Below are 19,736 nucleotides of genomic sequence, written 5' to 3'. Positions count from 1 at the left end.
AATATTAATCGGTAAAAAGTGTAGATGAAAGCAAACAAAATCCATGTCCATATTACTTTATTACAAATGTCAAATATGATTCAAAGTTGACATTTGTGAATGAATTGATTTATATTTATTGTAATGAAACAAAAGGATAATCACAACAAACACCTAAAAATACAGTTTTATCAGTATATTTTTTTTTATTTAGTTATTCATATGTAGAATTTGTATCTGACTGCTAATGCAGAAACATTAATTTTAAATGGGTAAGTTTTGAAATGGTCAGACAATTATTTGTTAATTTCTAATTTTTTTAGAAAACTCGTTGGAAACTTTGGATTTGTCAAATAAAAAACTCAAGAAATTAAATAAACCAAATTGTACCGAGTCTCAAATTAAAATCTTGATTTTAGATGATAATGAATTACAACGCTTAGATAACATTGATTCTTTTACAAAACTACAGAAGGTGATTACAATGCAATTTTTGAAACATGAACTTCAGTTTACTTTGTTTTAGTTGTCTATTGTCAGAAATCAATTATTACGGATGTATGGAGTCTGCAGACTCCATTCATTGCATACTCTGGATCTCTCATACAATGGCATTCTCAATATTGAGGGAATGAAAGATCTTACATGTTTAAAATGGTTGAATTTAGCTGGTAATAGTATTAAGGTAAGAATATCACCATTTAGTATATTAGCTATTGGAGTGTATTTCAATACAAATCATAGCAAGATCAAAATATTACAATAAATTTGTGTTTAAATAGGGGTTTTTTATGAGGCCCCTGTCTTAATTTACAAACTTTTATCATTTTGATCCTTGAAGAATATTTTTTCAGTGGTTAGTTGAGAATTTCCATCAGTAAAATTACTTGGACTTAAGTCATTTAATATTTTGCTTATGGATAACAATAAACTTCCCTCATTTTCTTGAATCTCAGTTTAAATTTTATGTAATAATTTCAAAATATTACTGGTCACTAATTTTCTGATATATTATTTTTATATCATTTTCAATTTATCTTTGGTTTTATTAACAAAATTTCTTTTTTTTTTTTCAAGACTATCGAACATCTGCAGACAAATGTTAATTTGGAATATTTGGATTTATCAGAAAATAGTATAACTCACATAACAGATTTATCATTTTTGAAAAATATCAAGGTAAGAACAAATAAGTAGTAGTACTTATGGTGACGAAGCATGTTTTTTGGGTTTCTTACAAACTGTTGTAGGCATGCCCATCAGTTGAAAAACTAGAATTGTATTTTATTAATTTGTTACATTGGCACATTAAATTAATATAAATTAAATTATATAATATCAATCAATTTTACAAATCAGTGTCATTTTCTATAGTTTTCTTATCATTTAGGTTTACCAGAACTAATTTAAAAGCAGATGTGTGTGTGTTCTCTCTGTATTTGATATTCTTTTTTAATGCTTAATAAGCTAACAATGTCAACTTGGCGTAATCAAAGTTAGAATATTTCAATTTTCAATTCAATTTGTTGCTGCAATAATTGAAAAAAAGACAATGCCAGCTTATAATAAAGTTGGCATTGTCACATAAATTTTCCATATAGTATTAAAGAGGACAATGGTAAAAAATTGAAAATTTTCTAAGAATTGTGACAAAAAATGAATATTATGCAGCAGTTAATTTTTAATTGTTACAACTGAATAAAGGCAGGATAATAGCACAAGATATCATAAAAATTAGAAAAGAAAACTCTTTCAATACAAATTAGATCAATGCCTCAGAAATATCAATCATGTTTACCCGGGAAAAAAATAGTAAAAATCAATTATATTATTTGAAGGCGATATGTTCAATTGATGGGTGTTACTGCATTAAACTCATAATTAAAATTAACAGTTTCCCAGTTTTGAATAAAATCTATCAAACACTTGAAATATACAACCAAACTCTTCAGACATTTTTTACAGTCAATAATTTAAATCTATAGTAGAAACTAAATATAGTATAAAGATAGTAAATAGGAGGTTAAAAGTGTGTCAAATTATTTAGATAATTGTGCAGGATATTTTTTCATATACTTCTAAATATATACTTAGGAGTACCAGCAGATTGTGACGTTACATTAGACTATATTTTTGCAAATCCACTAATGTTGAAATAACAAAGAAGTTGTGTTGTATACAATGTTCAGTTTCTTTTTTTATATTGTGTAGGCTTGTTTGTGATATCGTTAAATTATGAAGTGTTTTATTAATAATTATTTATCAGTGTATTTTTAAAACAGATAATAAACGAATTTAACAAATAATCTAACTTCTATTCATAGTAATCTTAATTTCATTCCAATTATTTCTAGTTTAATCACCATAAAAATATATCCTGTGACCTTCTTTTGTTGCTGTATACTAACATAATCAATTAGTTAGGTTTCAATATAGTATAAGTTTATTTGTTATACCATTGATAATTTATAAATAAAAATTATATTTTGTTCTCAAAAGAATCATCGACATTTTTCGATTAATTTGAAATATTTCCCATAAAATTTACTGTTGAACAAAAAATTATGTAGTGCTTTGAAGCTTTTTTTAAAATTGGAAACTTATCCGTAATACTGCTTAAAACATTTACTTATATTAGCATTCTTTTTCAGGAATTATATTTACATAAAAATAAAATTGACCATTTAAATCAATGTGACAAATTTTTACCTACAAGTTTAACAGTACTAACACTGGCCAATAACAATATACAGGATCTTAACGAAATTTCTAGGCTTGTTAATTTAACCAATTTGACTAAAATTTCCATTGCTAATAATCCTTGTGTCGACATGACAGGCAGTAATATGTATCCTTTTAACTAATACATGTTATTCTCAAATAATAATAGGTACCAATATAAATGAAATATCCAAATTGAAAATAAAGTAGAATTATATTTTTTCTTTATTATTATCAGAAGCAACAACTGATTATTGGATTATAGATTTTCAAATGTATTACATTATTTTACACACTAAATTTTTAATTCTTTAGGAAGTCTGTTGTTTTATCAAATTTTTAACAAAACTATCTAGTTTACAATATTAATCTAGCTCTATTTTCACTTAAATTAAAATTTTCTAAATGGTTTAATAAATCTTTATTTATATATTGTGTTATTAGTACCACATAACCACTTCTATTACATTTATTTAGAAACCTAATATTTTTTTGGTTGCTTACTTGTGCTATTTTTATTGCGGAAGATATATATGTATATAATTAAAATTTTGTTAAAAGAATTTTAATTTTTAAGTATGCATTCAATATCCTATGAAATGATACCCTTAAAAAACTATTTTTCTTATTAAACTTAGATTTGTGAGACACTTAACATTTTCTGTAATAACTTAATGTGACTGACTACACTTTCGTTACACCAAAGGGTTATAAAGCAAGATTTTGTTTCTTGGGATCGAATTTGTAATCTTGGTAAATTTCCTTCCAATTTGTCATGAAAAAATGTAAGAGGGATATTGGTTTTACTATAATGTGTAAATACGTGTGTAAATGTTATTATTTGATTAAATTTTTTCTATACACCTGAAATTTCTTAGTGGTACTAGGTAAGCAGTAACAAATTTTACACCAAACACTAAGTCTAACTAATATGTGTGCCTTCCTCAATATATATAGTGTATACAGCTAGTATTTATAATCTAATACTTGAAATTGCTTTGTACATCTAAAATAATGCACAGGTGCTTTTCTTGTGACAACAGGTGTACAAATTATTTGTATTCAAATTTTATGCTAAATACTTTGAATATTTCAATGAATTTTGTATATTATTTTTTCCAATTTTCCTTATCGGAAAATTCTAGAGGTTTTGATTACCGTCCATTTATTGTAAATTGGTGCTTAAATGTCAATGTTATAGATGAATATGTGGTGGATGCTATTGAAAGGTAATATTTTTAGACCTTATTAAAATCAAATATATTCCCTCTGTTAACAAACACATTTTTGGTATACTCATTTATCATTTTTTATGTAATAATGTAAAGTGAAATCAAATTTTTAAAGTAGCTTCAGAATAATGCAGTATAATCAAATTTAGGTCGCCGTGAATTTGCAACATAACTTAAAACATCAAAACTTAGCTTAAAAGTGGCTTCTGAAATCGATCCAAAAAATTTGGTCCATGAGAACCCGCCTTTATTCATTAACTTCCTTATAACTAGTATCAATTATGTTGTTTGTCAAATTTTGACTTTATGAACATGGAAAACGTGAATATTTTATTTTTTGTGTAAAAAGTAATTTCTACTTTGAAGATATTCTACTTTTAGTTTGAGAGCAGAGTGGCTGTATTCTCAAGGAAGAGGTAGACATTACAGAGTAGGTGATCATAAAGAACTAGTTCAATACCTAGCAACTGTATGTCCTCTTACTGGAGAAACATTAGAAACTGAAGAAGATAAAAAACTTCGGCTAATATTAAGTAAAGCACAACATCACCAGAAGCAATTAAGAGAACAAACGTTTACAAACGGTGAGTTATGCAACTCTAGTTGTAAACACCTCTTAGGTCATAGTTTCCATTTTAATTTAACGCTAGGATACTACTTTGATATTTTTTTAAAATGGTAATTATTCATTTCTTATAAAAATGGAGAAATTTTCTAGAAAGATCTAGAATGTCAAACTTTTCAAAAATTATTTGAATTTTTATGAAAGATTCAGAAGTTATATAGAAATTTGAATAAATATTCAAAACAATATTATAATGTCATGAAATTGATTGTTTTAGAAAGTTATTTGGAATTCCTAGAAAATTATCAAAAAAAGTTATCTGGGTACACCCTCAGTATACTCATTAAGTGCTTGATTAATAAATAATGTATTGGGTGTTTTCTGTCGGGTCTACTGAAGATCTCAAATGTTCACCTCGGTTTATTAACAAATAATCAATAACAAATTTATTTCAGATCCAAGGGATATTAATCGAAAAAGAAAATCACCAGAAAGAATGTCTGCTAGTTGTTTTAGTAGTCTTAGTGACACCAGTAACTTTTCTTTAATGAGCCAGAGTCTAGATCCAGCATTACTGAGGTTGAATATGATGTCCCGTCCAACGTCGAATGAAGGTAATTGTAGAAAAGTGTGAGACAATTGTATGCCATTATTTTGATAGATCATAACAGAAATGACCAAAAGCTTATAAGTATTCTTATTAGGTTTTTAAAAATGATTCAAGAAAAAGGTTTTCTTACATTTTAATCATTTACCAGCAACATGTTATTTTGTAATTCTAAATTTTCAACAGCATTTTTATTTTTAGGTTCCGAACAATTGAATAGTCCTTTAAAAGCCCTTTCTAAAAATGTACCCGTCCCAGAATCTCTAATGAGCCCAGATTGCCATCCATTTATTGAATTACAAAATAAAAAGAATCAAATTTCCATGGTGCCCAAGATATGCATGCCTCAAAATGAATTGAACGCATCAGAATTTAATATAAATAAAACAGTTCCCATTAATAAAAATAAAATTTGTGATAATTTAAGAAAGGTTGGTTCTCCGTCTCCTATAAGACACAAGATAAATACCAAAGAAATGATTCCTTCAAAGTATGTACATTCTCATTAACTTTATTTAATGCTTTACTTACGATAATTATTTACAGCCCCACAAAAATGAATAAAAAAACATCGATATTAAGAAATCGGTCAATAAGTAGTGATGATGAATCCGAAATGTTTGATTCCAAACTACAAACAATTCAAATGAAAGTTGAAGAAAGATTACAAAAAGAAGACTTAAATAACCAATGTAATGGGGAAGATAGAGTTGAACATGCAGCTATTTGTATACAAAAAACTTGGAGAGGGTATTATACAAGAAATAAAAATAAACAAATCCAGGAAATGTTTAAAGAGCTACAACATAAACGAGCCAACCAGTATATTCAGTAAGTAACTGTTTTTTTATGAAAAATTGATATGAATTTTAATTTATAAGCATATATGTTCAGGAAACTTGCAACTGATATGGAAACTACAAAAATAGCTTTGGAAAGTGAACGAAAGATTCAAATGTTGCAAACGGAAGCTATTAGTGCACTTTGGAAAAAAATATCTAGTCTTCAAACTAACGATGCAGAAGCTACATCTGCTAAAAATTTAAATTTATCTATGAATAACTCTGAAGTTGTGAAAGAACTAGCACACAGTTGTACGCTGTTGCAATCGCAGGTGAGAGGATAATTAAATTTAATAAATTCTTACTAATCAAAATTATAGAAACGTACACAAATTAATTAACCATGCTTGTAAAAATATTAGTTCATCGGGTAGTATAGTGTGTTCAGTATTGATGGTTCACACAGATAATTCGAGGTTAAATTAAGTTTTTAATTTCTGTTTATAGCTAGTAGGTCTGATAGTATACTTTGAAATCATATTGGTACTGCCTTGTTGATTCATAATAATCATGTTATTTGTACCCTTTCGATAATTCTACTGATTATAGTGGTGCTTTATTTGTTTGGAGAATGGATATTGTATTACAATTCGATTTTATTAGCACTTAGTTTAATATCATAATGAATATTTAAAACGATTTAAACAATGATTGCTGGATAATGCTAAAAAGTGGAAGCTGGTATTTTTCTGTTATAAATATGAAATTCTAAATTAGTAGGCTTACATGCAGTTTAAGCTTATTAAATTATGATCAATCAATTAAACTTTGATTCTTAGTTCATTGTCAATTTTGTAGGGATTCTTTGCTCCCTTTAAACTTTGATTTAATTTCATTCAAAGATACCTCATATGTTTTAAATTGGGTTCTCACACGATGACTTTTGCTGTGTCAAGGAAGAATTAAGTTGTTAATAAAAAAGGTACTGGTTTAAAAAATTATTTTCACCAAGGTAAATTACATTACATTACATTTTTGTTATTCGAAATGTGATTTGAAGAAAATCACAAGCTAATAAGGTATTATTGGATATTCGAAAATCTGGTACTGAATTGGATGGAGAAAAGTAATTTTATATCGACAGATAGACACCTCATAAATTCTTTTTTTTTTTTTCAAACTCTTTTATCATTAATGTGATACAAAAAAACGTGAGGCATAACTTAAAAGGCCAACAATCTTTTAAAATTAACAGAGAATGGTTACTTTTTACATAGTTCTATTATTAAAAATGTCTTCTAATCATACTTTTAAGAACTTCTGTGCTTTTCCTTTTACATTTTTTAATTGCTTGGTCAAAAGTTATAATAGCACTATTATAGACTATTTGAATGAGGAAATTAGTGTATTAACAATTATAATGTCTTCATCGTAATAACATTTCCCAATGTTTTTCGCATCTAGTTCTCGATTATATTGCCTGGAAATATTAAAAGTTTCAAGACCTATTTAAAAAAAAAGGTGATTTGATTTAATGATATGAAGCAATTAAAAAAATTAATCTGTAATTGCTACAATGTGGAATCAGTGTTTTATTTTCACACCCCTAAATGGTACCAATTTGATTAAAACCTCGTTGTGAACCATCTATATATGGGTGAATTGTGGTCCTTTGTTAGTACAAGTATCATATCTTTAGAATCCAGAACCCAAACTCATTTCATTATATGTTTGGATAATAAACCAACATATAAAATCGTTGTTGCAAACTAATGAATATTTTATTGCAAAATGAATATATGTGTTTTTAGATTCAGCAACTACAAACGTCTATGCAGGATATTGTGAAAGTTATGACAGTTTTTAGTCAAAGTCCGAATATAAATCAACAGTTGAAAGATGGTATTGCAACTCAAACAGAAATTATTGCTGTTCACACTCCACAGGTAATTAAATATATGGTTTTCAATAGTAATATAACAAGTATCTGGTTCTACTTTTGTATTAATATTTTTATATTTAGGATGAAACATCTAAGTATTTTCCTTTCCAAAAACAAATCTGCCAGTTACGTCCATCATCTCTACCTCTTGTTATTCATCAGAGAAAAAAGGAGAATGCTCAACTTAGTGGTAGCAGTAATTCTGTGGATACATTAACTTCAGAATTGACTCAATATGCAGGAAGTCTCGTAGACGGCGTTATAAAAACTGTATCAGAAAGTAAAGTCGATGTTACTAACACTTCAGAAATAACAATCACCGGAAACGAGAAAAAGAATTAACTACTTTGTACTCCTATACAGGTTTGATTACGCTTGCTATGTTATTTTCGAGTCGCATATAAATTTAGGCATAAGTTCTAATTTAAGTATTATATTTCACACATAAAATGAATTGTAACAAAGCATTCCAAAATTGTTTTATTTTCCCTATCTTCCTTGAAACTGATGGATTCATATGATTTTGTTAGTCAGTTCCTCAGAAGGTATATTGGATATGTTCAAATAATAACTAATCAAGGTTCCAAACATTTAATTGATAACAATAAATAAATAACATTTTGGTCCTTCGAGCCGCATAAACGTAGATTTCTGAAATATTTCGTGCAAATTTACAAGTTAATATTTGCGTATCTACCAATAATTATTTGTCCTTGAGAAAGCTGAACGGATATAGAACAAATATCCCTTCCAATTATATATATGTATATATGAGCTAGAACCTCTTGCTTAATATTTAACACGATCTGAAATACGAAAGATGAAAATTAATCATAAACAATGAACTTACAGTATTAAATCTAAATATATGAGAATCGTTCAACTGAAAAGCATGTAAAACAATAATATGCAAGTGAACATTATGATGCCTTATTTATGAATAACAAATGTCTTTACATATTTATATATTACATCCTTTTACAAAGAGATACCAATGCATTTACCTAGATTAAGAAAATTCTCAATGCTCGTTCTTTATCCCTCTCGCTTCAGAACCAGAAGGCTTCAATCTGTTGATGACTGAATGTTTTTTGATTGATCCAACCTTAACTGTCCTTCCATAACCTCGTTCAATTCACCTAAAGACAAATCAAGCCATAAGTCAAATGTTAATTGTGGTTACTACTCTAAAAATTGAAAGCTGATTTGCCATGGTGGTCCAATAAAATTATCAGAAACAAATTAGTTTACCAAATTGAATGTGGCATCTTAATGTGTGTGTCAATATATACTTTTCTTTTTAATCTTTATTCTTTACAATATATTCAGCAACATCCATTACTTCAGAATCGTATGTTGCTGAAAAGGACATCATCTGACAATTAACAGTGCCCAATATCTTATGGATCCTAATACACTGGTCCAGTAAGAAAAATTTTTTTTTCTAAATCAAATACTTTAAATTTCATACCTCAATCTAATACTTTTACCGGAGTACCAATTATTATATGTTTGGTTAATTTAGAGTTTTTAGGGACTCCGCTTACTGCAACCTTCATTTCAATTTCTAGGCAGAATATTGCCATATGGGCAACTACTTACATAAATATTAATACTGGAAATACTTTAAATAATGATTTTGATACTATAATTCACGCAATTTGTTTGACCTGCTTGCAGTCCAGACTTAAACCCCATTGAACACATTTGGGATGAGATAGGGAGAGGTTTATGGAGACATAAGGCGGCCTCCATAAATTCTGGAGAAATGTCATCTGCAGAATGTGATCCAAATCATTCCTCGTCGTTTGCAAGCTGTTATCACTCCCAGAGGAGGGAAGAATTTTCAACGAAAATCATAGCCAAGTAAAATTATTTGTTTTCATTACATTCAATAAACTTTCAACAACAGTTTGCAAACTATATTACAACAAAAAAATCCTAGAAACAAAAATATTTCAAATAACTTAAAACTACAAGGTGACTCTAATTTTATGCTTGGCAGTATATTTGATAGAGAACAATAATAAGTTATTATTATGAAAATACCTATCAATATCAAGTTTGCTTTTGGAAACACTGTAAAAAATAATCTGTTCATAAGATCAACAATTTTGATTATCATCTTAACATGCATAAATAGTTGTTAACGAGCATGCATAATGTATGTACTTTAGGGATTACATTACAGTGCAAAGTAAGATTATCAAAGCTGTTTTCGATATCTGCAACTTGCCTTCTAATTACAGAATTTTAATGAACTCCATGGCGAGATATTCTAGAGCTTGGTAATTATGTAAAAAGCAAGCACAATAGGGTAAACCCTCTAGTGCACTCGAGTGGTGTCTGCTATATGGAAGTTCCTGTGGATATTGATTTTGAACTTCTTATGTTGTAGTGTAGTGTAGTTTTTATGGAGATCCAAATACTTTTTCAATCTGGCTGTATTAAAGTTTTAAAAGAACTTATTGGACTCATCCTGTCAGGAAAGCACCACCACAGTGCTTCTCTTAGGTTTTGATCTTACAAAACTACTAAACCATTAACTGAAATATCCTGCAGATTTTCATGGCAAAATGGCATAAAAATATCAATAACAGTCAATTTTTATTTGATAAAACAACAGTGGTTCCAATGGTCCGGGGGAATTTGCAGAGGGTACAAACAACAGGGACCTATATACATTTCCATCAAAAGCATAACATTTTGAAAGTTTGAGAACCTCTGACTTCAAAGGACAGATAAATAATTTAAGGCAACAATTGAATAAAAAAAGAAAAGTAAAAAAATCTGGCAAAATGGCATAAAATGTTGAAATCAGACAATTTTTCCAATAAAAAAATACAGCATTTCCCAAAGTGACCTAAATAAACTAGAAGTCCAAGTGAAGCTTAACAGGGACACTGAAATCAATGTTTCAAAAGTGGTCTAGTTTAAAAACCCGAAAATTAAAAGAAAGCAAATAAAATAAAATATCGTAACTAAAAAATTTGTAAAAAGTTTTACAAATAATAGAAAAGAAAGATTAAAAATGAGTTTTTTAAGAATTGAGAAGTTGCGATGGGCTAAAGAACATAAAAGTTGGACTCCCATTTGAATAGTGCGAGAGAATTTTATGGAGTGGTGAATCATAGTTTGATGTTTTTGGATCTAAGTGAAAAATGTCGCAGAGTCAAAGAAAGAACGGATGTTAGATCCATGTGAAATCCCAAGTTTATTTCACTCTGTAAATTCAGGCCAATTAATTTATCAATCTCAATGCAAAACATGGGGGGAATAAATTAACTTTACCAAATCATTTTTATTGTTTCAGTGACCAAATCTATCTATTAATACTAAACAATAAATATTACAATTATTCAAGTTCAACTTTCAGTGGTAAATGAAATTAAGTGGGTGAGTTTCTGATTATCACCGTTAGTAAAGAATAATGAACTTTATTATTGCCATCAGACTGTATCATATCAAAATATCTGTTTTAAGAAAAAATGTTTTTGACACTTACCTTATTTGGAGTGTGTACTAGTTTTTGATAAATATATCAAGTATTTAACCATTAGATGTAAAATGCACTCAAAAAATTTTAGCTTTTTCAACTATTATTCTAAGAAGTTTCAAATATTAGAACATTCAAAATAGAACTACTTTTGTTCCTATTTAGATCCTTTTCAAATAAATCGGAAATTATCCTATCAATTATAATATAATTTCTATGTTTAAATATCTGTTTACCCTCTTGTTACAGAAAAATTATTAAAGCAATTGTAGTTGCAAAAGTAGATATTTTTTTATCTAAATAATCATGTCTTTCAATTTTTTTTGTATAATAATAAATTTTTATTTTGCATCTGTCATAAGGATCAAATTTGGTTCTGAAACTGCCCTCATCTATTTAATAAATTATTAATAAACAATTAAAACGAAGCACTTAAGATCATTCAATATATCTGATTTATTTTAAGAATGAAGACATCAAATAATTACAAAGTAAAAGAAAATTAATAACATGCAGTTGTCTACTTATACTATGAAATAAAACTAGGTATGAAATATTTTCAAAAACAATTTATTATTTAAGGAAATGTTCCTTAAAAACTATATATTATCTATTTATGTGAAAAATAAATAAAAAATGAAAGACTACTTTACTATATAATGTTTTACTACTTACAGCTTCCTTCTGTTAAGGTAATTTTCGATTCTACATCCGAAGATTCGGATTTGTCACTATTATTAACATTTTCTGGTGTGTTATCTTCCGTCAATTTAAGCGCGACTTCGAGGTCTCGTAGTATTTCTGTTTCTTTTAGTTCTATTAATGAGAAGCGATAATGAAGAGCAGTCAAATGGGCAAAAGTCAAATTAAGATGGGCATGAAGACCCAACATAACGACTTCTTTAAAGTGGGCGGCATAAAGGTGCGCCATCACATGGAACAACAACCTAACTATTTTTCTCACTATTGACTCAAAAGACGAGGGAAACTCATTTGCTAAAATATAAATATAATAATTAAATTATTTTACTTCTATTTACATACATGTTGAGTCACGAAGAACTTTAGATACTTTTATATGTAAAGCCCCTCAGGGAAAATATCATGAGGCTCCTAAAGTGTTAAATAACACTAATAACGGTTATAAATTTACAGGGTGATTCATGAGATTAACCATACAGCATACTACTATCATGGATTCGACTGGTATTAGCTAAATTTAGAAATTCCAGGACTGGCTTTGAAAATATCGATTTAGGGATTCATAATGAATATTGCACCATGTATAGTATATTTTCAAATACAATAAATGATTTTCAAACTACATAAATAACCTATGAAAACGATATACGCGACAAAGTTGTCGCACTTTCATCCAATTTTTAGTGAACCATCAAATGTTGCCAAAAATAGAACAACCCTAATGTCGTATCACATAATGTATTAATTTGAACAAATATAAATCCAACTACATATTTGTATTATCTCTAACAGCAGAATCAATAGTTTTTCAATTTTGAATTTATAGGCAAAAATCTCATTAGGGCATCATTTTCAATAAATAATAAATTAAATTTATTGAAAAGTCAAACCTCGTGTAGATGTTGATTGTAAATGATTAAAATGTTATGTCAGATAATAATTGGCATTCACCATTTACGTTTCTCAATATTTTATACCCATTGTCATTATTGTCTACATTATCTACATTATGTACTATTATGTTAGCTTTAATTGAGTTTTTGTTACTTTCGTTTAAAATACCTCATCAGTTTTTGACCACATAATATGCCGACTTCATTTTTGTTTATGAATTCTATAATAATATTGGTAGAGCTGCTATAAATTATTTTTATTTTGATGCAATTATTGAATTTTCTTCTGTTCTTATTTATTGTTATTAGTTACTGGTTTTTGTTGTTTGGTGTTTGTCGTTATTGAATAAAAATGCGACAATTTTGTTGCATTTGTTGTTTTTATTGGTTATTTATGTAATTTGTAAATCACTTATTGCATTGCAAAAAATATAATACATGGTGCAATATTCAATACGAATCACTAAATTGATTTTTTCAAAGCCAGTTCTGGAATTTCTAAATTTAACTAATACCAGTTGAATGCTTGATAGTAGTGTACTGAATAATGATAAAATTAAAAAAAATTAAATGTGTGTACACTATAACCACTTAAAATTTCACAAATCACTCTGTTAATTAATAGAGAAGAGGAGTTGACACTTTTTAGTGGCCACTTGATATCCTCGTTGAGAGACTCTACATATGGTAGTAGGATGTAAAGTTCCTCATGACTCATCCTGTATAATAAAATTGGGAAATAAATAAATATAAGAGGCTAAATTGAGTTATCTTAGTAATAAAATGCCGATAAATTAATAAAAACATAATGTTAATCACATAAAATGTAACATTTACATTCAAATTTAAATAAGAAATAAAATTAACAAAATCCTTATCAGATATATCCTAGGAGATGCCATTAAAATTACTGTTAACATGCAAAAAATTCAAAAAGCAAAAAGTATAAAATCAATGTGTATATCAATATATCAGATATTTTCACTCCTCACAAAATGTAATTAATTCTTAATGGAAACTATTTTTATGTAATTCATTTTATTTGAAGGAATGTAATATTGGAAAATGTTAAACAGCAATTTTCAGTCTAAATAATACTTGACTCACCATATTTGGTAGGAAAAATAGTTTCATCACTAATAGTTTTTTGGATAAATGTCATCACATAATCTATATACTGGGGTGCAGCAACTTTTGTCTTTTTTCCTTTTTCGTCAAACCATAAGTAAGTCCTAAAAATTAAATTTTAATATAAATATAAATGATTTATATAGTAAAATACGAATTAAGCCAGTGTTCTTAAAAAAAAAACACTCCAGTTACATCTAGAAAAATACACTACTCAAAAAATTGAAATGTAAAAAAGATCATATTTCATAAATATTATTTCAAAGAATTTTATCAATTCAATTTTTGAAATTAATTGAGTTCATTCAATTCAATTGTAACTTTTTTTGTAAATAGAACATTTTTTTAAAAATAAAATTTTGAAAGTGAAATTCATAATTCTTTATAATAATGTATCATATAAATTCTGAAAAATCAATAAGGAATTTTATGAATGCTTATTTACCAACATACCTATACATTTTTTTATTTTGATATTTGACAGTTATATATAATGGAATAAGTATTAATATTACAGTGCAAAGAGATAAGATAGTGATAAAACCTTTTGCAAATAAATCTTTGTACATAATCTCTTCTATTCCAGTTAAACAGATAATCTTGTCATCATATAAATAAATAAAATGTATGACAAGATTAATTTAAAGCAGTGGTGTTCCTAGAGATGTAAAAGTATGCGACTTCATAGAGCTGTCTGTTACAAAAGACTCTCAATAATTGTAGAATTATGGTTTCATAAATAACAGCAGTTATCAATGAACGAACTTACAAATAGAGAATAAAGAATTACATAGAATAATTTTTTATATGTAAAAAAATTAATAAAAGTAGCATATATTCATTTTCTGTGCCCACACATCTATTGAGAATTCATAACAAGATGCCAGGGCCAAAGTAGCAACAGTGTAAGCTTCACATAGGTACAGTGTTAATTGAAAAAATGAGGAATGTTGAGAGATTGTCAAGTGTTATACTATTTAGTCTAATTCTAGAAATCAAATTAGCTATTGGATTTGATAATGTGTATCTTTCAATATTTTTCTTGGAAACATTCCTAAAATCTATCATAAAAGAAATAGTTAACAGCAATAATTTCAATTCATTTAGACTTACTATAATATATTTACCCAAGCCCATCGACAATAGACTAAACCAGAACTTTTTGTTAATGACAATAATGATTCAAACTTCTCACAACTCGAGTTACTTATTCTGTAGCATATAATATGTATTAGATAAGATAGTATTCACCAATCATTTCAGAATTGCAATGAATATGATTTATTAAAAAACATAAGCCAAAACACTATAATCCCCAATGTTTTGCAAATTCGATAATGTACATATGTCTAGTTTGAAAATTTGATGCCAATGGAGAACCCATTATGTTGATATGGTTTATTTCGAATATCATAATTTCCAGAGGAATAAATATGACGTTTTCAAGAATAGTAAAAACTATCATGATGGATATAGATATTTTTATATTCAAGATACTAAGAAACTGTCTGTGCAGTAGTTTGGGAATTGTTTTAAGATTTGATTCATCATCAGAAAAATTCATAAAAACTACAAGCATTATGACTGACACCTTATCATTGCAATAGAATCAATATGATAGCAACTAAAATATGAGACAAAAAATATGACTTTCAAAATATTATAAAGAAAACTGAAACAACCAGAAATAATAAAAAATACAGTCCATTGATAAGTACAATTATTATTCTGATTACAATAATAAAATGTATATATAATTACTTTTGAATTCAAGAATTCAATAACAATTTATTATTAACTACTCGTATATTATGCCCAACCCAAGCTCAGATAAAAAATGAATAAGAATTTTGTTTATATATAACTCTTATCAATATCTTGTGTCTTGAATAAATAATTTTATCTAGACATAACTGGGATATTTAAATTTGCCTGCTTACAGTTCATATCTATCAAGTATCTGTAAATATGTATTTTAGAATTCAAACATGTGGTTCCCCTATGTAGCTTATTCAAGTAATAAAAATCTTAAAATAAATTACTCACCTTTGGCCGGGACCCGTCATATCTGGACAACTGGATGAAGTACAAAATTCACTAACTGAACCATAAACTAAATTGACATGATCAAATAAAGCCATAGCTAAAATGAAAACTTTTGTCACTGAATTTTTCACAAATAGTATACATGTAAGATAAGTATTATATCAAACAAAAATCTGCAATTTTCTAATGGTTTTATCTAACCAATTCCATAAAGCTTTTTTGATCCCTCAATTCCAAATTCTTTCCGATAATTTCAATAATTGACATTAAAATTTATACTTATGTATTTTGGATATTAATAAGTTAGAACATAAACAGTAAATGCTGTAATATATTATAGTAAGTTTTGTGTATTTTTATGAAAAGTTCTTTGCTTCTATCATAAGAGGGAAACTTTTCATCATAGAAAAATTATTAATCAATGATAAAACTATTTTAATTAATGAAACATCTAGTAAACTATATCTTATATAAAATACTTACTGTGTGATGCTAACCATTCATTGTAGTCAAGACCAGCTGGTAAATCAACTAAAAGTCTCATATCCATTTCTGGCAATTTTCTTTCTAAAACAGTAGCTTCTAAATATAACTTTGAATCATTTGAAGTTGTTTCTGTTCCTTCTTTCTCTTTACGTCTTGCTTTTCTATAAGATATTGAACAAATAATGAGTATAGAGTACTATGAAATTAAAAATATATTAGAAAATGATGATATAGTAAATACAATTACAGCAAAAAGAATACAATGGTTAGGACAAATTAAAATGGAAAAATGGCGGGTTCAAGGAAAATTACAGAATGGAAACCAAATGAGAAAAGATTTCCTAGTAGACCAAAAAATAGAATAGATCAGATTGTGCAAGATATATAAAATTGGGAGTACGTGACTGAAACAAACAGATGTAGTACAGAAAGAAATGGATATATATATATTGAACAAATAAGCTTTGTGAACAACTAAATGATATTTATTCTAATATTTTGGTATTTTATCACAAAAGTATACTGATATATAGTTTATTTTGAATAAACTATAAAAAGAAATGATTCATAATTCACTCAAATAGCTCAAATTAGATATTAACAATACTGGAAATGGAAATAATTGATTTCAAATCAAGTAATATTGAGTGTTATCTGAATTTTCAAAGAAGATTTTGTTTTACTTGCCCAATAAATTTGTGCTTATTTTTTGGAAATTAGGAAAGTAAATGTTGCATAATTATCGTGTTTGTTTTTCTAATATATACTATTCTCCTATTATATAATATTTACTAGGAAATTAAGAAACCTTTTTATTTGGGTATTCTAAAAGTTCAGATTATTTTGATATAATGTCAAATTGAAAAATGTTTGTTTCACAAATAAATGGTTGGTTAGTCGACCTTCTTTGCTTTGGGGACTTGAATAATATCTTCCACAATATCAATTATTTGAAATAAGAAATTATAATTGATAATAACTTTTTTTATTATATTACAAAATTATTTTATTCAGCTTGTTAATAATATAGTTTAATATAGTTGCATTACTTTTGCATGAAATCTTAGATAATTTAAACTCATCTAACTTTAGCTCATTCAATTTTTGTTTTACAGAAATAACTCAGTTCAATTATTTGACAAATGATTAAGAAGTTTGAGGGTTTATTTACTTGTTTTTGGATTGATGCCTAGTATATATATATATATATATATATATATATATATATATATATATATATATATATATATATATATATATATATATATATATATATATATATATATATATATAATGAATCATTATAAGGAAGAATCAATGAATCCATTTCTAACTTTATTGTATTAAATTGTGAGAAATCATTGGTTTAAAAATTGGTAATGGTTTAGAGAAATATTGAATTTTTACTACCCTAATCTTGATTAAACTAGCTTTTACTCTCTTCTTTTTATTTTCCCTAGATTTTTCACTGAAATATTTTATATGAATTATTAAGAAATAATAATTGCCAAAATATAGCAGTATAAACATGTTTGATTAAGCTTACCAATTTTTTAAGCATTGATTACTGTTTTACTCAAAGAAATCTAAATAATTTGACTCACTAGAAATATTACCAATAAAGACATGACAGAACATGTTTATTAAACCTAAAGAATAATCAACATACAATAAAGAATATTGTTTGTTTGAATAAAGGGAAACCCCAATATTCACATTAAATGTGAATTCAACTCATTCTTGATAACTTTTCAATTTATATTACTTGATTTATTCCTGCATTTATGAACTATTGGTGATCCATCATGTAAGAAAATATAGTGATGACATAAATAAATATTATGTAAGTTCAAATTATTTTTTAATAACAACCAAGCGACAATAATATTAATTGTAAAAATGCTGCAACAAAATAAATAGATGATTTTAATTTATTTATAAAGTTAAAATACTCAAGGACTGATTTGTATAAATCTAATGTCGAACTTATAACACTTTTTATTTCAATATTATTTTTGTGATGATTCATAAATAATGGTTACCAAATTTGCACAAGATATTATTAAATTCTACTGGTATTTTTCACATACTAAATTTTGTCATGCATCATCCACTTGAAAATTTATTGCGATTTTTATATTTTTGTTCGGACTCAACTATTACATCTCTCCTACAAATGGAGATAACGAAAATAAATAAATTAATAACAATGTTCGAATTATTTATAAAAACGTGATACTAAATTTCGATCTTATTCTCTACGATGATCATGTTTAATTTTAATACGCACTTACCCAATGAACCAGTCCACGGTATCACGAAGATATTCTGGTAATCGCTCCAGTTTGCTTATTTTGGTTTTTGTTCTTATAGATGGACAGAAAAGTACAATTAAGAATTTAAAAATATTTCTCAGCTGATGTCCATTAATTTTCAAACAAACTAATGGCACAAAAACTTAAGAAGTGTTTGTGATCATTTTTAAAGCTACTATGCACTACACTGTTTCAAATTCTGATTTATAATCTAAAATTCTTCATAATTTGACAAATTGTCATTTCTAAAAGTAATTCTACAAATACACTCCATATTTATTTATTGACAACTGCTAAGAACTACACTTTAGGCGCGTTTTAAGTTTTCACACCGCACCATCGATCATTCTGTAAACAATGCAGGTATATATCTATGTAATAAGCAAAAAAGCTTGTTTGAAAAGGTTTTGCCAAATATATTTAATTCTGATCACGGTCTTATATACCAAATTAAAACATATACCATAGTAATGTAGAGCAGTAAAATTTTTCAATTTACTTATTAAATACATTGTTAATTACTATTAATTGTGGGAATTTCTAATTTAAATATTATATCTATTTTTATTATTATTAGTTATCTGACCAGGCTTATTTAGAAAAGCTATTTAGCTAGATACGTAAATGTATTTGATCTTTTATTCGTTATTCTAATTAACTAAGTAAAAACTTCTAGCTTCATTATTCTGTGAACAAAATCCAATAAATGTACAATGGTTTTATATCACCATTAACAAGACAGATATTAATACGATACAGTTAGAGATTTTTGCGATTGCATTTGTTTATTTTTACTCACTCATCTTACAAATTTTAAGTAGGATTTAGTTTTGTATCAAATA

At 26.9% G+C, this 19,736-nt stretch overlaps 2 protein-coding genes across 2 annotated transcripts; one reads left to right on the top strand and one right to left on the bottom strand.

Moving 5' to 3' along the window:
• Window positions 1-64: 64 nt before the first annotated feature.
• LOC130442203 (centrosomal protein of 97 kDa) lies at window positions 65-8,297 on the top strand. Its single transcript, XM_056776330.1, has 13 exons — window positions 65-251; window positions 303-454; window positions 506-664; window positions 1,057-1,158; window positions 2,631-2,827; window positions 3,846-3,929; window positions 4,314-4,516; window positions 4,953-5,111; window positions 5,306-5,594; window positions 5,651-5,935; window positions 5,999-6,218; window positions 7,698-7,832; window positions 7,910-8,297. Exons 1-13 carry the CDS (start codon window positions 248-250, stop codon window positions 8,168-8,170), a joined length of 2,250 nt encoding a protein of 749 aa, XP_056632308.1. The 5' UTR covers window positions 65-247; the 3' UTR covers window positions 8,171-8,297.
• A 108-nt stretch (window positions 8,298-8,405) lies between these two features.
• Window positions 8,406-19,697, bottom strand: LOC130441755 (MOB kinase activator-like 2). Its single transcript, XM_056775541.1, has 8 exons — window positions 19,694-19,697; window positions 18,874-19,021; window positions 16,577-16,740; window positions 16,094-16,190; window positions 14,027-14,151; window positions 12,000-12,320; window positions 8,833-8,967; window positions 8,406-8,634 (listed from the first exon to the last, which is right to left on the bottom strand). The coding sequence occupies exons 1-7, from the start codon at window positions 19,695-19,697 to the stop codon at window positions 8,894-8,896; spliced, it is 933 nt and encodes a 310-aa protein (XP_056631519.1). The 3' UTR covers window positions 8,406-8,634; window positions 8,833-8,893.
• Between the last annotated feature and the right edge of the window lie 39 nt (window positions 19,698-19,736).

This window comes from Diorhabda sublineata, chromosome 3, assembly GCF_026230105.1.
Source record: "Diorhabda sublineata isolate icDioSubl1.1 chromosome 3, icDioSubl1.1, whole genome shotgun sequence".
In the NCBI taxonomy this organism is placed as follows: Eukaryota; Metazoa; Arthropoda; class Insecta; order Coleoptera; family Chrysomelidae; genus Diorhabda; species Diorhabda sublineata.
Note: the sequence above shows the minus strand (reverse complement) of the source record. Positions and strands in the feature narration are given on the sequence as shown.